Source organism: Arachis duranensis, chromosome 10, assembly GCF_000817695.3.
Source record: "Arachis duranensis cultivar V14167 chromosome 10, aradu.V14167.gnm2.J7QH, whole genome shotgun sequence".
NCBI lineage: Eukaryota > Viridiplantae > Streptophyta > Magnoliopsida > Fabales > Fabaceae > Arachis > Arachis duranensis.
The window spans coordinates 4,183,870-4,196,926 of NC_029781.3; the positions used below are offsets into that span (position 1 = coordinate 4,183,870).

The window sequence follows — 13,057 nt, forward strand, 5'->3', positions numbered from 1 at the left end:
ACCGACTCTATGAATAAACAACTATGTGAGAACTCTCTCACACCTCACAAACTCTGAAACACCAGGCGCTGGATTAACCAGCTCTGATACCAAATGTAAGTATAATACCCACACTTCAATTGGCCCTAGGATCACTCACTCATATAAATGACGCTATCATATTTTTCATCTCTCAAACTCACTAACACTCATAATACTAAGGAGAGAATTTCTAATATTTCAAAACATATTCAATTTCATTTTTGGAACACACATACAATACACAAGGCATATGTGCCTTTATATAGGCAATGCTTTCTACTAAAATAATAATTTATGAATCACAAATCAATTTTGTAATGACTACCATGCTATGAGTTGTCTTCATGAATCTTCCTTCAACTTATATTTATGTAGTTTCTATAATCTTCTAATTTAGGTTGCTTGGTCTTCAATTTCAATTCAATTTGATTTTGAATTTCTTTAATGTTGTAGAATGTTGTAATTGTACTATTCTCTTGAATGTTCTTCAAAAATTTTCAAGCTTCTAATATGTTAGCTTCTAGCAATATTTAGCAAATTGATAATTATTGTATTCAACTAGAACTTTGCTTCTTCTTTGACCATTTTGACTTCAAAAACTCTTCATGAAAATTCTAGTGATGCAAGTTGATTTATAATGAATTAACACTCGTTTGGAATATTTTCCACAAAGAATGGTCTGAAGTTCCACAATATTATCCATTAACAAAGAAAATATTAAACAATTTTCTTTGCAAAGAATTATTCATTCCGATTTAGCAGCACAAAATGATAAAATTATGTATAATAATAGTCATGATTATCGACAAGAGTCAAAACAGTAGTAAAAACTCAAAATATATAAAAGAAAATATATGTTTAAATTTTTTATTCTATTATTGAAAACTTCTTTAATAAACAATTTATAAATATTTTCATAAGTCTTTGTTAAATTCAGAAACATTTCCTAACTTTAGTAAAATAACTTATGTAAAATCAGTTAAAATCCAAAAGATATATACTAATATATACTCCATATTCAAAATGATGTCATAAAGTTGTATCAATAATAGTTTCAAATGGAATTTATTATTAATTATAATTATTATGTTCAGATGTAATTGCAGATATAAAATTCACGTCACTAAAACATGATTATGAAACTAATACAAATTCAAGTATTCAACAATGGTGTAGTTGAATAAAGAAAATGTCAGCATAATAATTGGGACGAATAAAATAGAAGTACTTACTTATAAAACCTTTTGGTTTTTTCAGATTTATGTCGATAATTTTAATATAACTCCTTAATTATTAGTCATTTTTCTATTAACATTTTTTGTTGTTTCTCATCAATCATTATTTTTTTTTTCATACAAATATGGACCGGTCCCCAACTCCCCACACCCCCTCCTAGAAAAACGATTTTCCTAAATTTATAACATTTTTTTTCCCGTACGTAAATACGTAATACACGGAATTAGGACCACAAATGATGTCTATATATAATGTTAATGATGTATATATATTAGTATTGTTGTTCGTACCAAGTATATAAATTTTAAAAGCCCCAGGATATAAGAAATTTTTTTCCCAGCCTTTCGCCATCGTTATTATTTAATTTAGTATCCGATTACCCTATTTAATATTATACATTTATTTTAATTTAGAAGAAAAAACCAAGATTAGTTGAGTTTGAATAAAAGGATTTTTCAAAGGTTAGATATAATTAGCAGTGCAGGGTGCAGCTACTTGGGTACATAACAAGATATTGAAAGTTGAAACCGAATAACTGTCCAGTAAATAGTTCATGTGCTTAATACCAATATATAATAGTTAAATTCATGGTGATAAAAGGGGCTAATTTGAAGTAATTTACTAACTTAATGTGTAATTATATAGTGATATAACAAGAAAAATAAATTGTTTCTGGTGACAAAGAACATGGACGTTTGTATGATACTATGATGCAATTCTAAGAACAACTTGCACTAATCAAAAGATAAATCTGAAATTTATAATAATTAATCATATGAAGGACAATAATAACAACAACAGTGATGTTAACATTTGATTATTACATATAAAAAAGATATTAATAGGCACTATAAGAAGAGGTATGTAGTCATTGAACTCAACAAACAACAACTATAGAGAGTAGAGCAGAGCAAATATATCATCAATGGCTACTAAAGTTTATATTGTGTAAGCAATGATTCCACTATAATACTGATCATAGGATGCACAAGTTTCAATTCTTAGGAGGTGTATCAATATATATGAAGTGCTTAGCTTGTTAAATTTGCTGTTATTAATTAGTAGTACTCACTATATCATAATCCTCCTAATTCCTTCCCAAGTTAGAATTAATGAATATGATTAAAATAGTGATTATTTTCATAAAAATATCTTCATGTGAAATGATCATAGAGAACTGTTAGATAATTTGACATGTTCGACTAAACTACTTTATCATTTAGGTACTATTCTACGTACGGTCATGTGGAGAAGCTAGCTCAAGAGATAAAAAAGGGAGCTGATTCTGTGGAAGGAGTAGAAGCAACACTCTGGCAAGTAGCTGAAACATTGTCTCAAGAGATGCTTGACAAGATGAGAGCACCTCCAAAGAATAGTGATGTCCCAATCATTACACCAAATCAGCTTACTGAAGCGGATGGTTTGTTGTTTGGTTTTCCAACAAGATTTGGAATGATGGCTTCCCAATTCAAAGCCTTCTTGGATGCAACTGGCGGCCTTTGGCGCACACAGGCTCTCGCCGGAAAGCCTGCTGGCCTCTTTACCTCCACAGGTGCTCAAGGAGGTGGCCAAGAGACTACCCCGTGAGTCTCTACCAAGATATAACTAAGAAATTTTAAATAGTTTGTCATATCGGACTAAATTGTTTAATATAATACGCAATAACATCTTAACTATCATATTCACGTAAAAAAAAGTATTTATGTAAGTAACCATCTAATAATAAGTTAATAACATTGTTGTTGTTTGTGTAGGTTGACATCTATAACTCAGTTTGTTCACCATGGAATGATTTATGTTCCCACTGGATACACCCTTGGAGCAGGCATGTATGAGTTAGAGAAGGTGATGGGTGGATCTCCCTATGGAGCTGGAACATTTGCTGGAGATGGCTCCAGACAACCTACTGAGTTGGAATTGGCTCATGCTTTTCATCAGGGCAAGTACTTTGCTGGAATTGCTAAGAAGCTCAAGGGATGATAACATATCATACATGCATATTCTCAATGCAACCTTTAAATAAATAAAATTGTTGTCACTTGTCACACCACTCCTCATAATGTATGTTACACCACTCCTCAAAGTTTGTTAGTTGAGAAAATTAAACAGACCTCATCCACGTTAATTAACAACTTAATTAAACGTTGAGAAATTCTGGAGTTAAGTAATTTTGAGTATTTTTTGTGATTATTTGACTAGTATAAATACTAAATTATTTTTAATAAATAAAATTTATTAATTGAGCTAATAGTCAAAATCGTCTCTGAAATATACTTCGATCTCTATTTTCCTCCCCAAAGATAAAATTAATCAAATTTATTCCCGAAAGATAACCAACCTGTCACGTTAGTCCTTCCGTCATCTCTTGCACTGAGGTAGCTAACACTCGTTGACATGGCCTATTAACTGCCAGCGTGGCACTCGCTTAGTATACCATTTTGTTACTGATAAGATAAGTTTCTTAGATCAATTCAAATCAGTCCCTAAATCGATGAACCCTAATCCCGAATTACAGTCGAGGCATGGATTGCTCATCATCATCATCATATGCCTTGTGGTAGTGCTATTGCTGCTTTCTTCTGATCTCATTCTTCATGTTGGCATCATGTAATGTGGTCTCCTCACACTCATCCAACTCCGTATCTGTCAACTGCTTGCTGGATTTCTGAGGTGATATCGTCTCTAATAATCGGCATTGTAGGGAGAAAGGAATCCTGACTCTCACATTGAACTTGATGTAAAGACAACCCTTCATGAACGGCCTATTGTGTTGTGGCATTCCCTCATCATTTATAGATTTTTGTTGACCTACATTGCAGATTTTATAAATTATTTGTGAATCAAAACTACATTTATATATAGAACGAAATTTCAGTGAAGCACAATCCCAAAATTATCTATAGATAGTACCTGCTTTGATGACTTCTCCAAGATTTAACTAGATTAATAGTTGTCTCCCATTAAAATGGATGACAGCAAACTGTAAGCCACAAAAAGCCTGGTCAAGTTGAGATTGTGTTCAATATAGAGGTCATCATGCTCTCGTTTGAATCGTGGGTGCTCCTTTGCTTGTAAGACAAAAAAATGTCTCTAGTGATTGTGTCTGCAAAAGGTCCGCATGCATTAATTTAAGAAACACCCATGGAGTGGACTATGATGCTTAACTTCAGCCAATCTTACAAAGAATTAACATAGTATACAACCAATAAGAGTAGCATTATGGAGTCCATAAATTCGGAGATAAATCTGCATTGGGGAAATAACTGGAACAACAGAGACATAAAGGAATATCGAGTCGGAGGTGATGCAATGGGATGAAGCAGTATTGTCAAGGAGGTAAAAGGAAACACTGCCACAACTGAGTCGATTGCTGTGTATGGTGGTGGAACAGGACTGGATCAGAAGCGTGAGAGCTGCGACAGAATCTGTGGCGAGGAACAGCGTTAATGATAGACTTTATTCTACTTTGAGCGACGGTTACGATGCAGACGACGTCGATGGTGGCATTGAAGGCGTAGGCAGTGATGCAGGCAGGGACAACTTGGGAACATGGAATCTGCTATGGAGGTGAGGTTCAATTCCTTTGGATTTGGGATTAGGGTTCATGGATTTAGGACTTAGGATTGATTTGAATTGATCTAATAAACTTATCTTATCAGCAACAAGATGGTACACTAAGCGAGTGTCACGCTCGTAGTTAACAAGCCATGTCAGCGAGCGTTAGCTACCTCAATGCAGGAGATGACGGAAGGACTAACGCGACCAGGTTGGTTATTTTTTGGGGACGAAAATGGAGATCAAGGTATCTTTCAAGGACAATTTTGACTATTAACTCTTTATTAATTTATGTATGTAAACTCTAAAAAATATGAATGCAAATTTTATTGTCTTATGTGTATAAATTCTGATAAATATAAGTATAAATTATATATTTTTGTATATAAGATTTCTGTAAATATAGATGCAAATTATTTCGAAAAAAAAATAATATTTGACGTAACTTAAAAGAAAAGATAACTAAAGTGTTTGACTTTTGTGCCATTTAACCGGATTTTGTTGCTTCAGACATATTCCTAAAGTCAATTCAAGTGATTTCCCTCATGTTCATGTTTTAGAATATGTTCAACTCCTTCCCCATAGAAAAAACAAACACAGAAACAAACAAAAATTCAGAACGGCAAAATCAAACAATGCAAAGAAAACAAACACCATTTGGAACGAATATAGTATAGCATAATATGAGAAGACAGCATCTATCCTATTGTGATAATTTTATTTAACTGGAATGTTGGATTAGACTATATATTTTTTCCAATGTTTGCCCTCATTTATTATGTTATAATTTCAACAGTAGTTAAAGTAAAAGAAAGGAACCTAGTGTCAACAGTCAATATATTATTTATGATGTGATACAATAAAATATAAATACTATATGCACTTATGCAAATCTTTGCAAGTGGCAAGTTCAATAGATGGTGATGTCATGCACAACTTTAATTTTACATCTCCGGTAGATATAGTAGAAGCATAATTTGTGTATCACTTCTCAAATTATTCTCTGTAACCACTTGTCTTAAGTTCAATATATATATAATATACATATATTGTTTGGTATTAACTTACAATAATCAATTAATTATACAGAAAATAGTTATTCACTTACTTTATAAGACCTTAGTGAAACTAATGAGTTATAGCTCAAATAGCATAGTTTTCTCATACTCAATTAAAAGGTTGTGAGTTGGAGTCTCCTATCTTTGATTAAAAAAAAAAAGACCTTAGTGAAATAATCAAATGGGCTAACTGGGCTACCATTAACATGTAAGAGACTAACTGGGCTACCATTGGGCCTAATTGTAAATCAAATGGGAAATTGATTACCCAAAAAAAAAGAGATTGAACACTGATTCCATGGCTGATCATTGAGTATATGACATTATTACATGATTTTCTAGGAAATCAACCAACTCAATGCATGTTATTGCAGATACAACTAGTCAATCCTACACTTTTTACTGTATGTTAAAGTGTGAAGCTATGGAGAATCTAAATTATTGATGGAAAACATCACAACACTTCTTAAAGTTAATGAGATCGAACATTATGTTTAGGTCAAACATACAAAAAGGGAGAGCCTGCACCCATCTCCCACCTACCAAGAATAATCTGACATAACATATATATACATACATATCCAATCTTCATTCTCGATCTCTTTCAAAGAATTTAAGCCGTGTTTTATTGTGTGATTGGATTTGCAAAAGTAAAAAAAAGAAGGAACTCTTTACATGCATGCTATGCTGAAAAGTGAAAACTAAATCTTGAATTACAAGATACAAACAAACTATATAGGCTAGCTATTGATGATGATTAGACAAAATGTACCATAATAACAAAAGCTTATTATATATCACAATAAAATGATGATATATGCTTCTTGTTTTTCTCTGTCCTACTTTATGAAATTCCTTTTATGCATCTTATTTATTTAAAACTAAGTAAATCGCACCTTTATATACAGCAAAACTAAGATTTGATATCCAAAACAACGGAGTAATCCAGAGAAAGAGAGAGTGGTAATGATCCCAAGATGCTTCAAGACATGGAGGCATGTGTTAAGCTGATTGGTGTCTATATCTTTTATCAATTCAAAAATAAAACATGCAATTGATACAAGCGAGGGGCAAGAGTAGAAACTAATTAACAAGTAGATTTTTGTAACAAAAGTGATATTTTGTCAATGAGTAATAGCTCAAATGGCATAGTCTCTCCATATTCAATTAAGAGATTGTGGGTCAGTTGAAGAAAATATTTATGTATATATCCTCGGTATAAACATCATAATTAGATAAATTTAAATAAATAACAAATAATCTAGCATAAATTTTTTTTAAGAAATTATATAGAGATAATATTCAATTTAATTTCTCAATAACTTACACGTCGAGTTAAATCTCAATTTGGCCCCTGAAATTTGGCTTGATATTCAGAATGATTCCCACAATTTCGTTGGCCCCAATTAAAACCCTCAAATTTGTAATTGTGCCTCCAACTTACCCCTGCGATCATCTCCGTCACCGGAATGTTGATTTAGCGCAATTGCATGATATGGTGGACACAACTTAAACGACGGCGCATTGGTTTGGCACCCAAACCCTTTGAATACCACGTAGTGTAAGGATTTCTTGATATTTTGCAACTTATGATCGTCCTAGTGGAAAGAAAGAGAATTTTAACCCACAAAAAACTGAAACGACGTGATTTCCAAAGGGTTTGGGCACGACACCAATGTGTCGTCATTTAAGTAGTGTCCACCATGTCATGTAATTGCATCAAATCAGCATTCTACTGACGAAGATGATCGCAGAGGCAAGACAGAGCCACAATTGCAAAGTTGGAGGCTCTAATTGGAGCCAACAAAATTATGGGGGTCATTCTGAGCAACGAACTAAATTTTAGGAGTCAAATTGAGATTTAACTCCTTACATGTCCTTGAAATTTTAATTGTCTTTATTTAGCCCCAAATATTGTGGACGTAACTCAATGTTCCTAAAACAACTTTTTGACGCACAAAGATTAATAGAACGTTGACGTGGATAGATATATAGTTTGGGTCGCACCGGATTGTCAATGTCAACACTCCACTAATGTTTGTGTATTCAAAGTCTAACTATATAGATATATAGTTATAGAACAAATATCGAAATGAAATAGATAGAAATATAGAATAAGAGAATATTTTAATAATAAAAAATTTATTTTGAAAATATAAAATTTATTAGTAATGTGAGTCATATTTATAAAATTTAGGAACTAAATAGATACCATTAAAATTTCAGGACTAAATTGAGGTTGACAAATAAATTTAAAGACTAAATTGAGTATTAACTCAAATTATATATACAGAAATAGTTTAATTTCTTAATTTTAATATACTGTAAAATATTTTACAAAATTATCTAATCATATCGTTATTTTTTAGGAACTATTTATACAGTTAATATAAAAAATAGTTATTATTACTAACATAATAATATATAATTAAATGTATGGATAAAATTATTTTATTATATCTAATTATATGAAAAAAAATAAATGATTAAATTATAACATTTTTACATCTTAAATAAAATAGGACGTCAAAGAGTAAATATCTACCAAGTTGAGATGAAAATTATAAATTCAACCTCTCATATTTGTAAGAGAGGAGAAGACAACAAAACTATTAAAATTTTCTTTAAACAAAAACAAATATGATATATCTGGATATGATTTATATTTAAACTACACTTTATTTAAATTGTAACAAACCCATTTTTATTTTATATTTCAATTGATAAGTTGACGTTTATAGTCAAATTTAAAAATAACACGTACTATTGAAATTTGATTGAGTACTAATTAATTGTACTAGCTCATCATTCTTCCAACTTTGTAATTAATGTATAATTATTTATTGTATACTCTTTTCATTTTAAAATAAATATATTTTACTTTTTAAATTTATTAAAAATCAATGCATCATAACAAAATTAATATATATAGACCATGAATTGTCTAAACACATTACTTATTTCATGACCTTAAAAAAAACTTCTTTTAAGATAAAATACCACATAATTCACATTATATCCTCTTTGCTTTCCTTTTGAATAATAATATTAAATATAAGGACGACACTTTAATTACAAAATATAAATCATATAATATATTGATTAATAATTTAACATACACAAAAAAAAGACTCTTGAACTAAACAATTCCACATGCTAAATTCAAGGCACATAATGTATGTATTTCTAACAACTTAAACTACAATAAAATTTCTTTAATCTAATATAAAATAATGCTGCCAAAGTTAGAATTTGTTTATATTCCTCCTTTGCATGGAGCTTACAGATTACTACTAGTATTAAAACATGGAGACTATGAATTCATTCTTAACTACTGGCTAAGATAGGAATGTATATTCTCTTCCAGTGGTCACTAATCATTAACTACTAGTGTACATCATTTTGCCTTTACTTTTGATTTTTTTTCTATTTTCTTTTCCATCTCTACTTTTTTTCCCCTCAATTCACAATTGATGTCACTATATTTGCTTCTTTTTCTCTATTATTCTTCTTAAACAAATAACTATATATAGTTATCACTTTCGTAGATGAGTAGTTCTCCACTGGAAAGAATCTATTACATATATTTATTATTGGCTCATTGATGACTACCTGCCACTGCCACATTCCCGATGAGTGAGTTTCCAAATGTAGGCGTCCAAAAATCAGCAGTAGTCTCAGTAGCCATCGGAAATGTGCTTGCAACTGGTACCAAACAAAGCCCTCGACTATTCAAATCTTGCGTTAAACATTTTGAATCCTTTTCATAATCACATCCCTTAAAATAGAAAAGAAAAACTAAATAAATAGATATACAAATTTAATATCTCAAAAAATTTACATGTACACTAAAAGTATACAAATAATATTTGGTTGTGTATGTATATAATCACGTATTAAAAAAGCATTTTGTTTTATATTACCTGTTGATCTTGAATAGAAGACCCATTTTTCATATATGGAGCTGTTAAAACCTGATGTTAAAAGAAAAAAAAAGGGCCATATTTAATTAATCAATAAACATAATTTTTACTATTATTTTATTTTTGTTTATTTGTTTAAAAAAGAAAGCATACATTGACTTGATCATGAAGAAATTTAATGTACTCAATGGCTTCATGTAGAACCGATGCAGTGTCCGTCTACATACAGATAAAAAATCAGATTAAAAACAAAGTATATGTGATTAATTCGTAGCATTATAACTTTTAAAAAGGTAAATAAACTTTCAAACAATGCCATAGATAGCTACTCATTATGACAGCGGTGGAAGAAGAAAAAAAAATCCAAAACGAGAAGAAAATTCACCTTTCCAAAAGGTGATACCAATTGCTGAAGAGCAGTAATTCGGTCCCCTAACTTTTCTTTTCGAACCTTTTCATACATATCAACATGTAAGAGTAGTTTTATATATAGATTATACGAAGTAGTATATAGAGCTAGCTTGATGGAGTTTATTATTTAAAGATTAAAACCTTAAAAGTAGGCAAAGGAGATGGCGTTTCGATTCTCGTTTTTTTGAAGACGCGCCCAGAAACATTTTTGCTACAGACTGATGACGATGCTTTTTCTGGAGATTCTTCCCTCTTCAACTGCATATAATTAATAAATCAATTTCTATTTCACTTTAATTTATTGCTAATGAACACATAAAAAATTGATAAATTTTCTATGATTATTAAATATATTATTACATTTAGTAGTTAACATACAAAAATATATTAATTAATAATTACCTTGTTGAGTGGAGTACTAGTTAGAGCATTATTGGGTTTGCTATTATCAAAAGTTGTTGGTGGTGTTTGATATAGCTGTGGTTGAGAAGAAGACGAAGAAAAGATATCAGATCTTATACTATAAAGTGTCTCTTCAGTTGAAGCATTACAGAAAGGAGTATTATTTGAGAATTGCAATCCATTAAGTTGCTTTGGCTCCATAAATGATGAAGGCTTCATAAAGGAAGACACCGTAGACCATATTGGTGACAGTTCAGGAAGGGTTGGTTGGTTAGTTGTGAAAAGTGATGATGATGAGTCAGTCGAACCAAATAGTCCTGCTTGCATCAACGGATAATCATAAGATGCAGATAATGATGATTCAATTGTAAATCCACTACCCATTGAATTCGAAAATTCTTGCTGTTGCTGGATCTGTTGTGAGTTATTATTAGAAGGATCTAATCCCGTTTCTTCTTGAATCACAATAGATTGGAAATTGTTTTCTGACCTTTCATTACAACCGCTGCGGACAAATCGATCAGAGAAATTAATTTATTACAGTGATGGATGATTCTTTTTCAAAAGAGTATAGCAAAAGAAAAGTTTTCTTTCTTCACAATAGCACTCATAATAAGATAGAGTGGTGAATTGAAGATCAAATTAAGAGTACTTACAATAGAGAAGGATTATTCCAAGTGAATGATGGTGAAGATGAGAGGCCATCACTCATCATTTGTGAGGTGGAATTGATGAAGATACTCCCAACGGTTCCACCTGCTACTGCTGATGCTGATGTTGATGATTCATTATTACTACACTTGTTTGTATCTTCTCCTTTGAAAGAAGATTTTGTTGTTGCTCCCTTGAAATCCATGAAATCAGAACCTTGCCAGAAAGAGTCATAATTATTTGCTGAATCGTTAGCAGCTGCTACAGAACACGTCATTGATCCCCCCATCAAAGAGAACAAGCTTTTGTTTGAGTTCCACCAATAGTTATCACCACAAATTGTAGCTTGAAACTCCTCAGCCATTTCTACGTGCTCTTTATCGCTCTAAGTATATGCGTTTATCTTGTATATTTACTTACCTGATGACCACATATATATATGTGCGCGCTAGCTAGCATGTTAAGAGTCAATTGATTTTATATATGGAATGGTTGGAGGCAACTACCAAAATCTCCTTGTTATTACAATCACAATTACAGAATGATTAGATTAAACAAATCAAAAAGAATTTTGAATCTAATTCTAATTCTCCAATTCTAATTTTTCTATATAAATTAAAAGTGAAAATTCAGATATAGTTTGATAATTTAATTAAACTTATCAAATCAGATAAAATAATACTTAATTATCAACTAAACTATATATAAATATTTACTTAAATTAAAATTTAATAAATAAGAGACTACTTTAATAAAAACATTAAAAATATCTTTTTTTAAAGATATTTATATGTGTCCTGTTATTATTGGACATCTTTATTAAACTTGTTAATAAATTATTTTTTTAATAAACTAGAACAAAATTGGTTTATTATAGCAACTATTAGATCCGTTTTGATCCAATCGAATTGCGCAATCTAAATCGAATATCTCTAAATTTTTTTATAAAAAGACAAATATATATTTGACTTTTTTATTTTACAGACATTTGAATCTCTAAAAATTTAAAAATACAATTAGATCTCTGAAAAAATCGGTTTTATTCTAATTTGTTAAAAAATTCAAAAATAACCGGTTCATTAATACGTCCAATAATAATACAGCACGTAAACGTCTTTACAAAAAGACGTTTTACGCGTCTTTATGAAGTATCCCCTAATAAATTTGTTTCATACGAGTTTGTCGAAATCAAAATCATATCCTTAAATTTAATTAATATTTTAAAAAAATTTCTATTAAAATAAATCAATAAAAAAAGAAAACAAAAAAAATAGACGTGTATTTATCTTCCTAAAATAATTATAGTAGTTAATTTGATATACTTGTGTATTTATCAATTTCCCTCCGTTTATTTTTAGCAGAATATAATTAATAGACGATGAATACATTAATTGTGAACAATTTGTATCCTTTATGTTTAAATTTTTGAGGATGTCACGATAATAATTTGCGGACAACTATAATAACAATATAAATTGGATGTATTTAACATCATGTAAAAGGTATTGACATTTTATAATCAACTCATTATTATTTCTTAAGAAAAACTTTTATTCAATCAATTTAAACATTAATTTTACGACCATGTTTATATATTAAAAAACAACTTAGTAAACGAAAAAATTTTATTAGCAGCAATCATGACATCTCATCGTCTCAACAACTAAAAATGATGTTTACACATGCCATATTGTACATTTTTATTTTTACTAAAATATATTTTTATTAGATAAAAATGGAGTATATGTAGTACAAAAAAATTAAAAGTGAAATAATAATAAATTCTTATTTAAAAAAGAG

At 30.2% G+C, this 13,057-nt stretch overlaps 2 protein-coding genes across 2 annotated transcripts; one reads left to right on the forward strand and one right to left on the reverse strand.

Moving 5' to 3' along the window:
- Positions 1 to 2,118: 2,118 nt before the first annotated feature.
- LOC107468662 (probable NAD(P)H dehydrogenase (quinone) FQR1-like 1) lies at positions 2,119 to 3,421 on the forward strand. The gene is made up of 3 exons (XM_016087992.3): positions 2,119 to 2,205; positions 2,481 to 2,840; positions 3,012 to 3,421. Exons 1-3 carry the CDS (start codon positions 2,183 to 2,185, stop codon positions 3,235 to 3,237), a joined length of 609 nt encoding a protein of 202 aa, XP_015943478.1. The 5' UTR covers positions 2,119 to 2,182; the 3' UTR covers positions 3,238 to 3,421.
- A 5,516-nt stretch (positions 3,422 to 8,937) lies between these two features.
- LOC107468661 (transcription factor bHLH112) lies at positions 8,938 to 11,691 on the reverse strand. The gene is made up of 7 exons (XM_016087990.3): positions 11,263 to 11,691; positions 10,607 to 11,111; positions 10,346 to 10,462; positions 10,179 to 10,244; positions 9,947 to 10,012; positions 9,794 to 9,844; positions 8,938 to 9,648 (listed from the first exon to the last, which is right to left on the reverse strand). The coding sequence occupies exons 1-7, from the start codon at positions 11,619 to 11,621 to the stop codon at positions 9,469 to 9,471; spliced, it is 1,344 nt and encodes a 447-aa protein (XP_015943476.1). The 5' UTR covers positions 11,622 to 11,691; the 3' UTR covers positions 8,938 to 9,468.
- Positions 11,692 to 13,057: the final 1,366 nt, after the last annotated feature.

Bases quoted from the DNA above. Each gene is read 5' to 3' on its own strand.
- LOC107468661 (XM_016087990.3), bottom strand. From the start codon at position 11,621: ATGGCTGAGGAGTTTCAAGCTACAATTTGTGGTGATAACTATTGGTGG. The intron at 10,463-10,606 runs GTAATTATTAAT...AATTATATGCAG, and splicing joins CTAGTACTCCACTCAACAAG to TTGAAGAGGGAAGAATCTCC. The intron at 9,649-9,793 runs GTAATATAAAAC...TTCTATTTTAAG, and splicing joins CTTCTATTCAAGATCAACAG to GGATGTGATTATGAAAAGGA.
- LOC107468662 (XM_016087992.3), top strand. From the start codon at position 2,183: ATGGCTACTAAAGTTTATATTGT. The intron at 2,206-2,480 runs GTAAGCAATGAT...TTTATCATTTAG, and splicing joins GCTACTAAAGTTTATATTGT to GTACTATTCTACGTACGGTC. The intron at 2,841-3,011 runs GTGAGTCTCTAC...TTGTTTGTGTAG, and splicing joins GGTGGCCAAGAGACTACCCC to GTTGACATCTATAACTCAGT.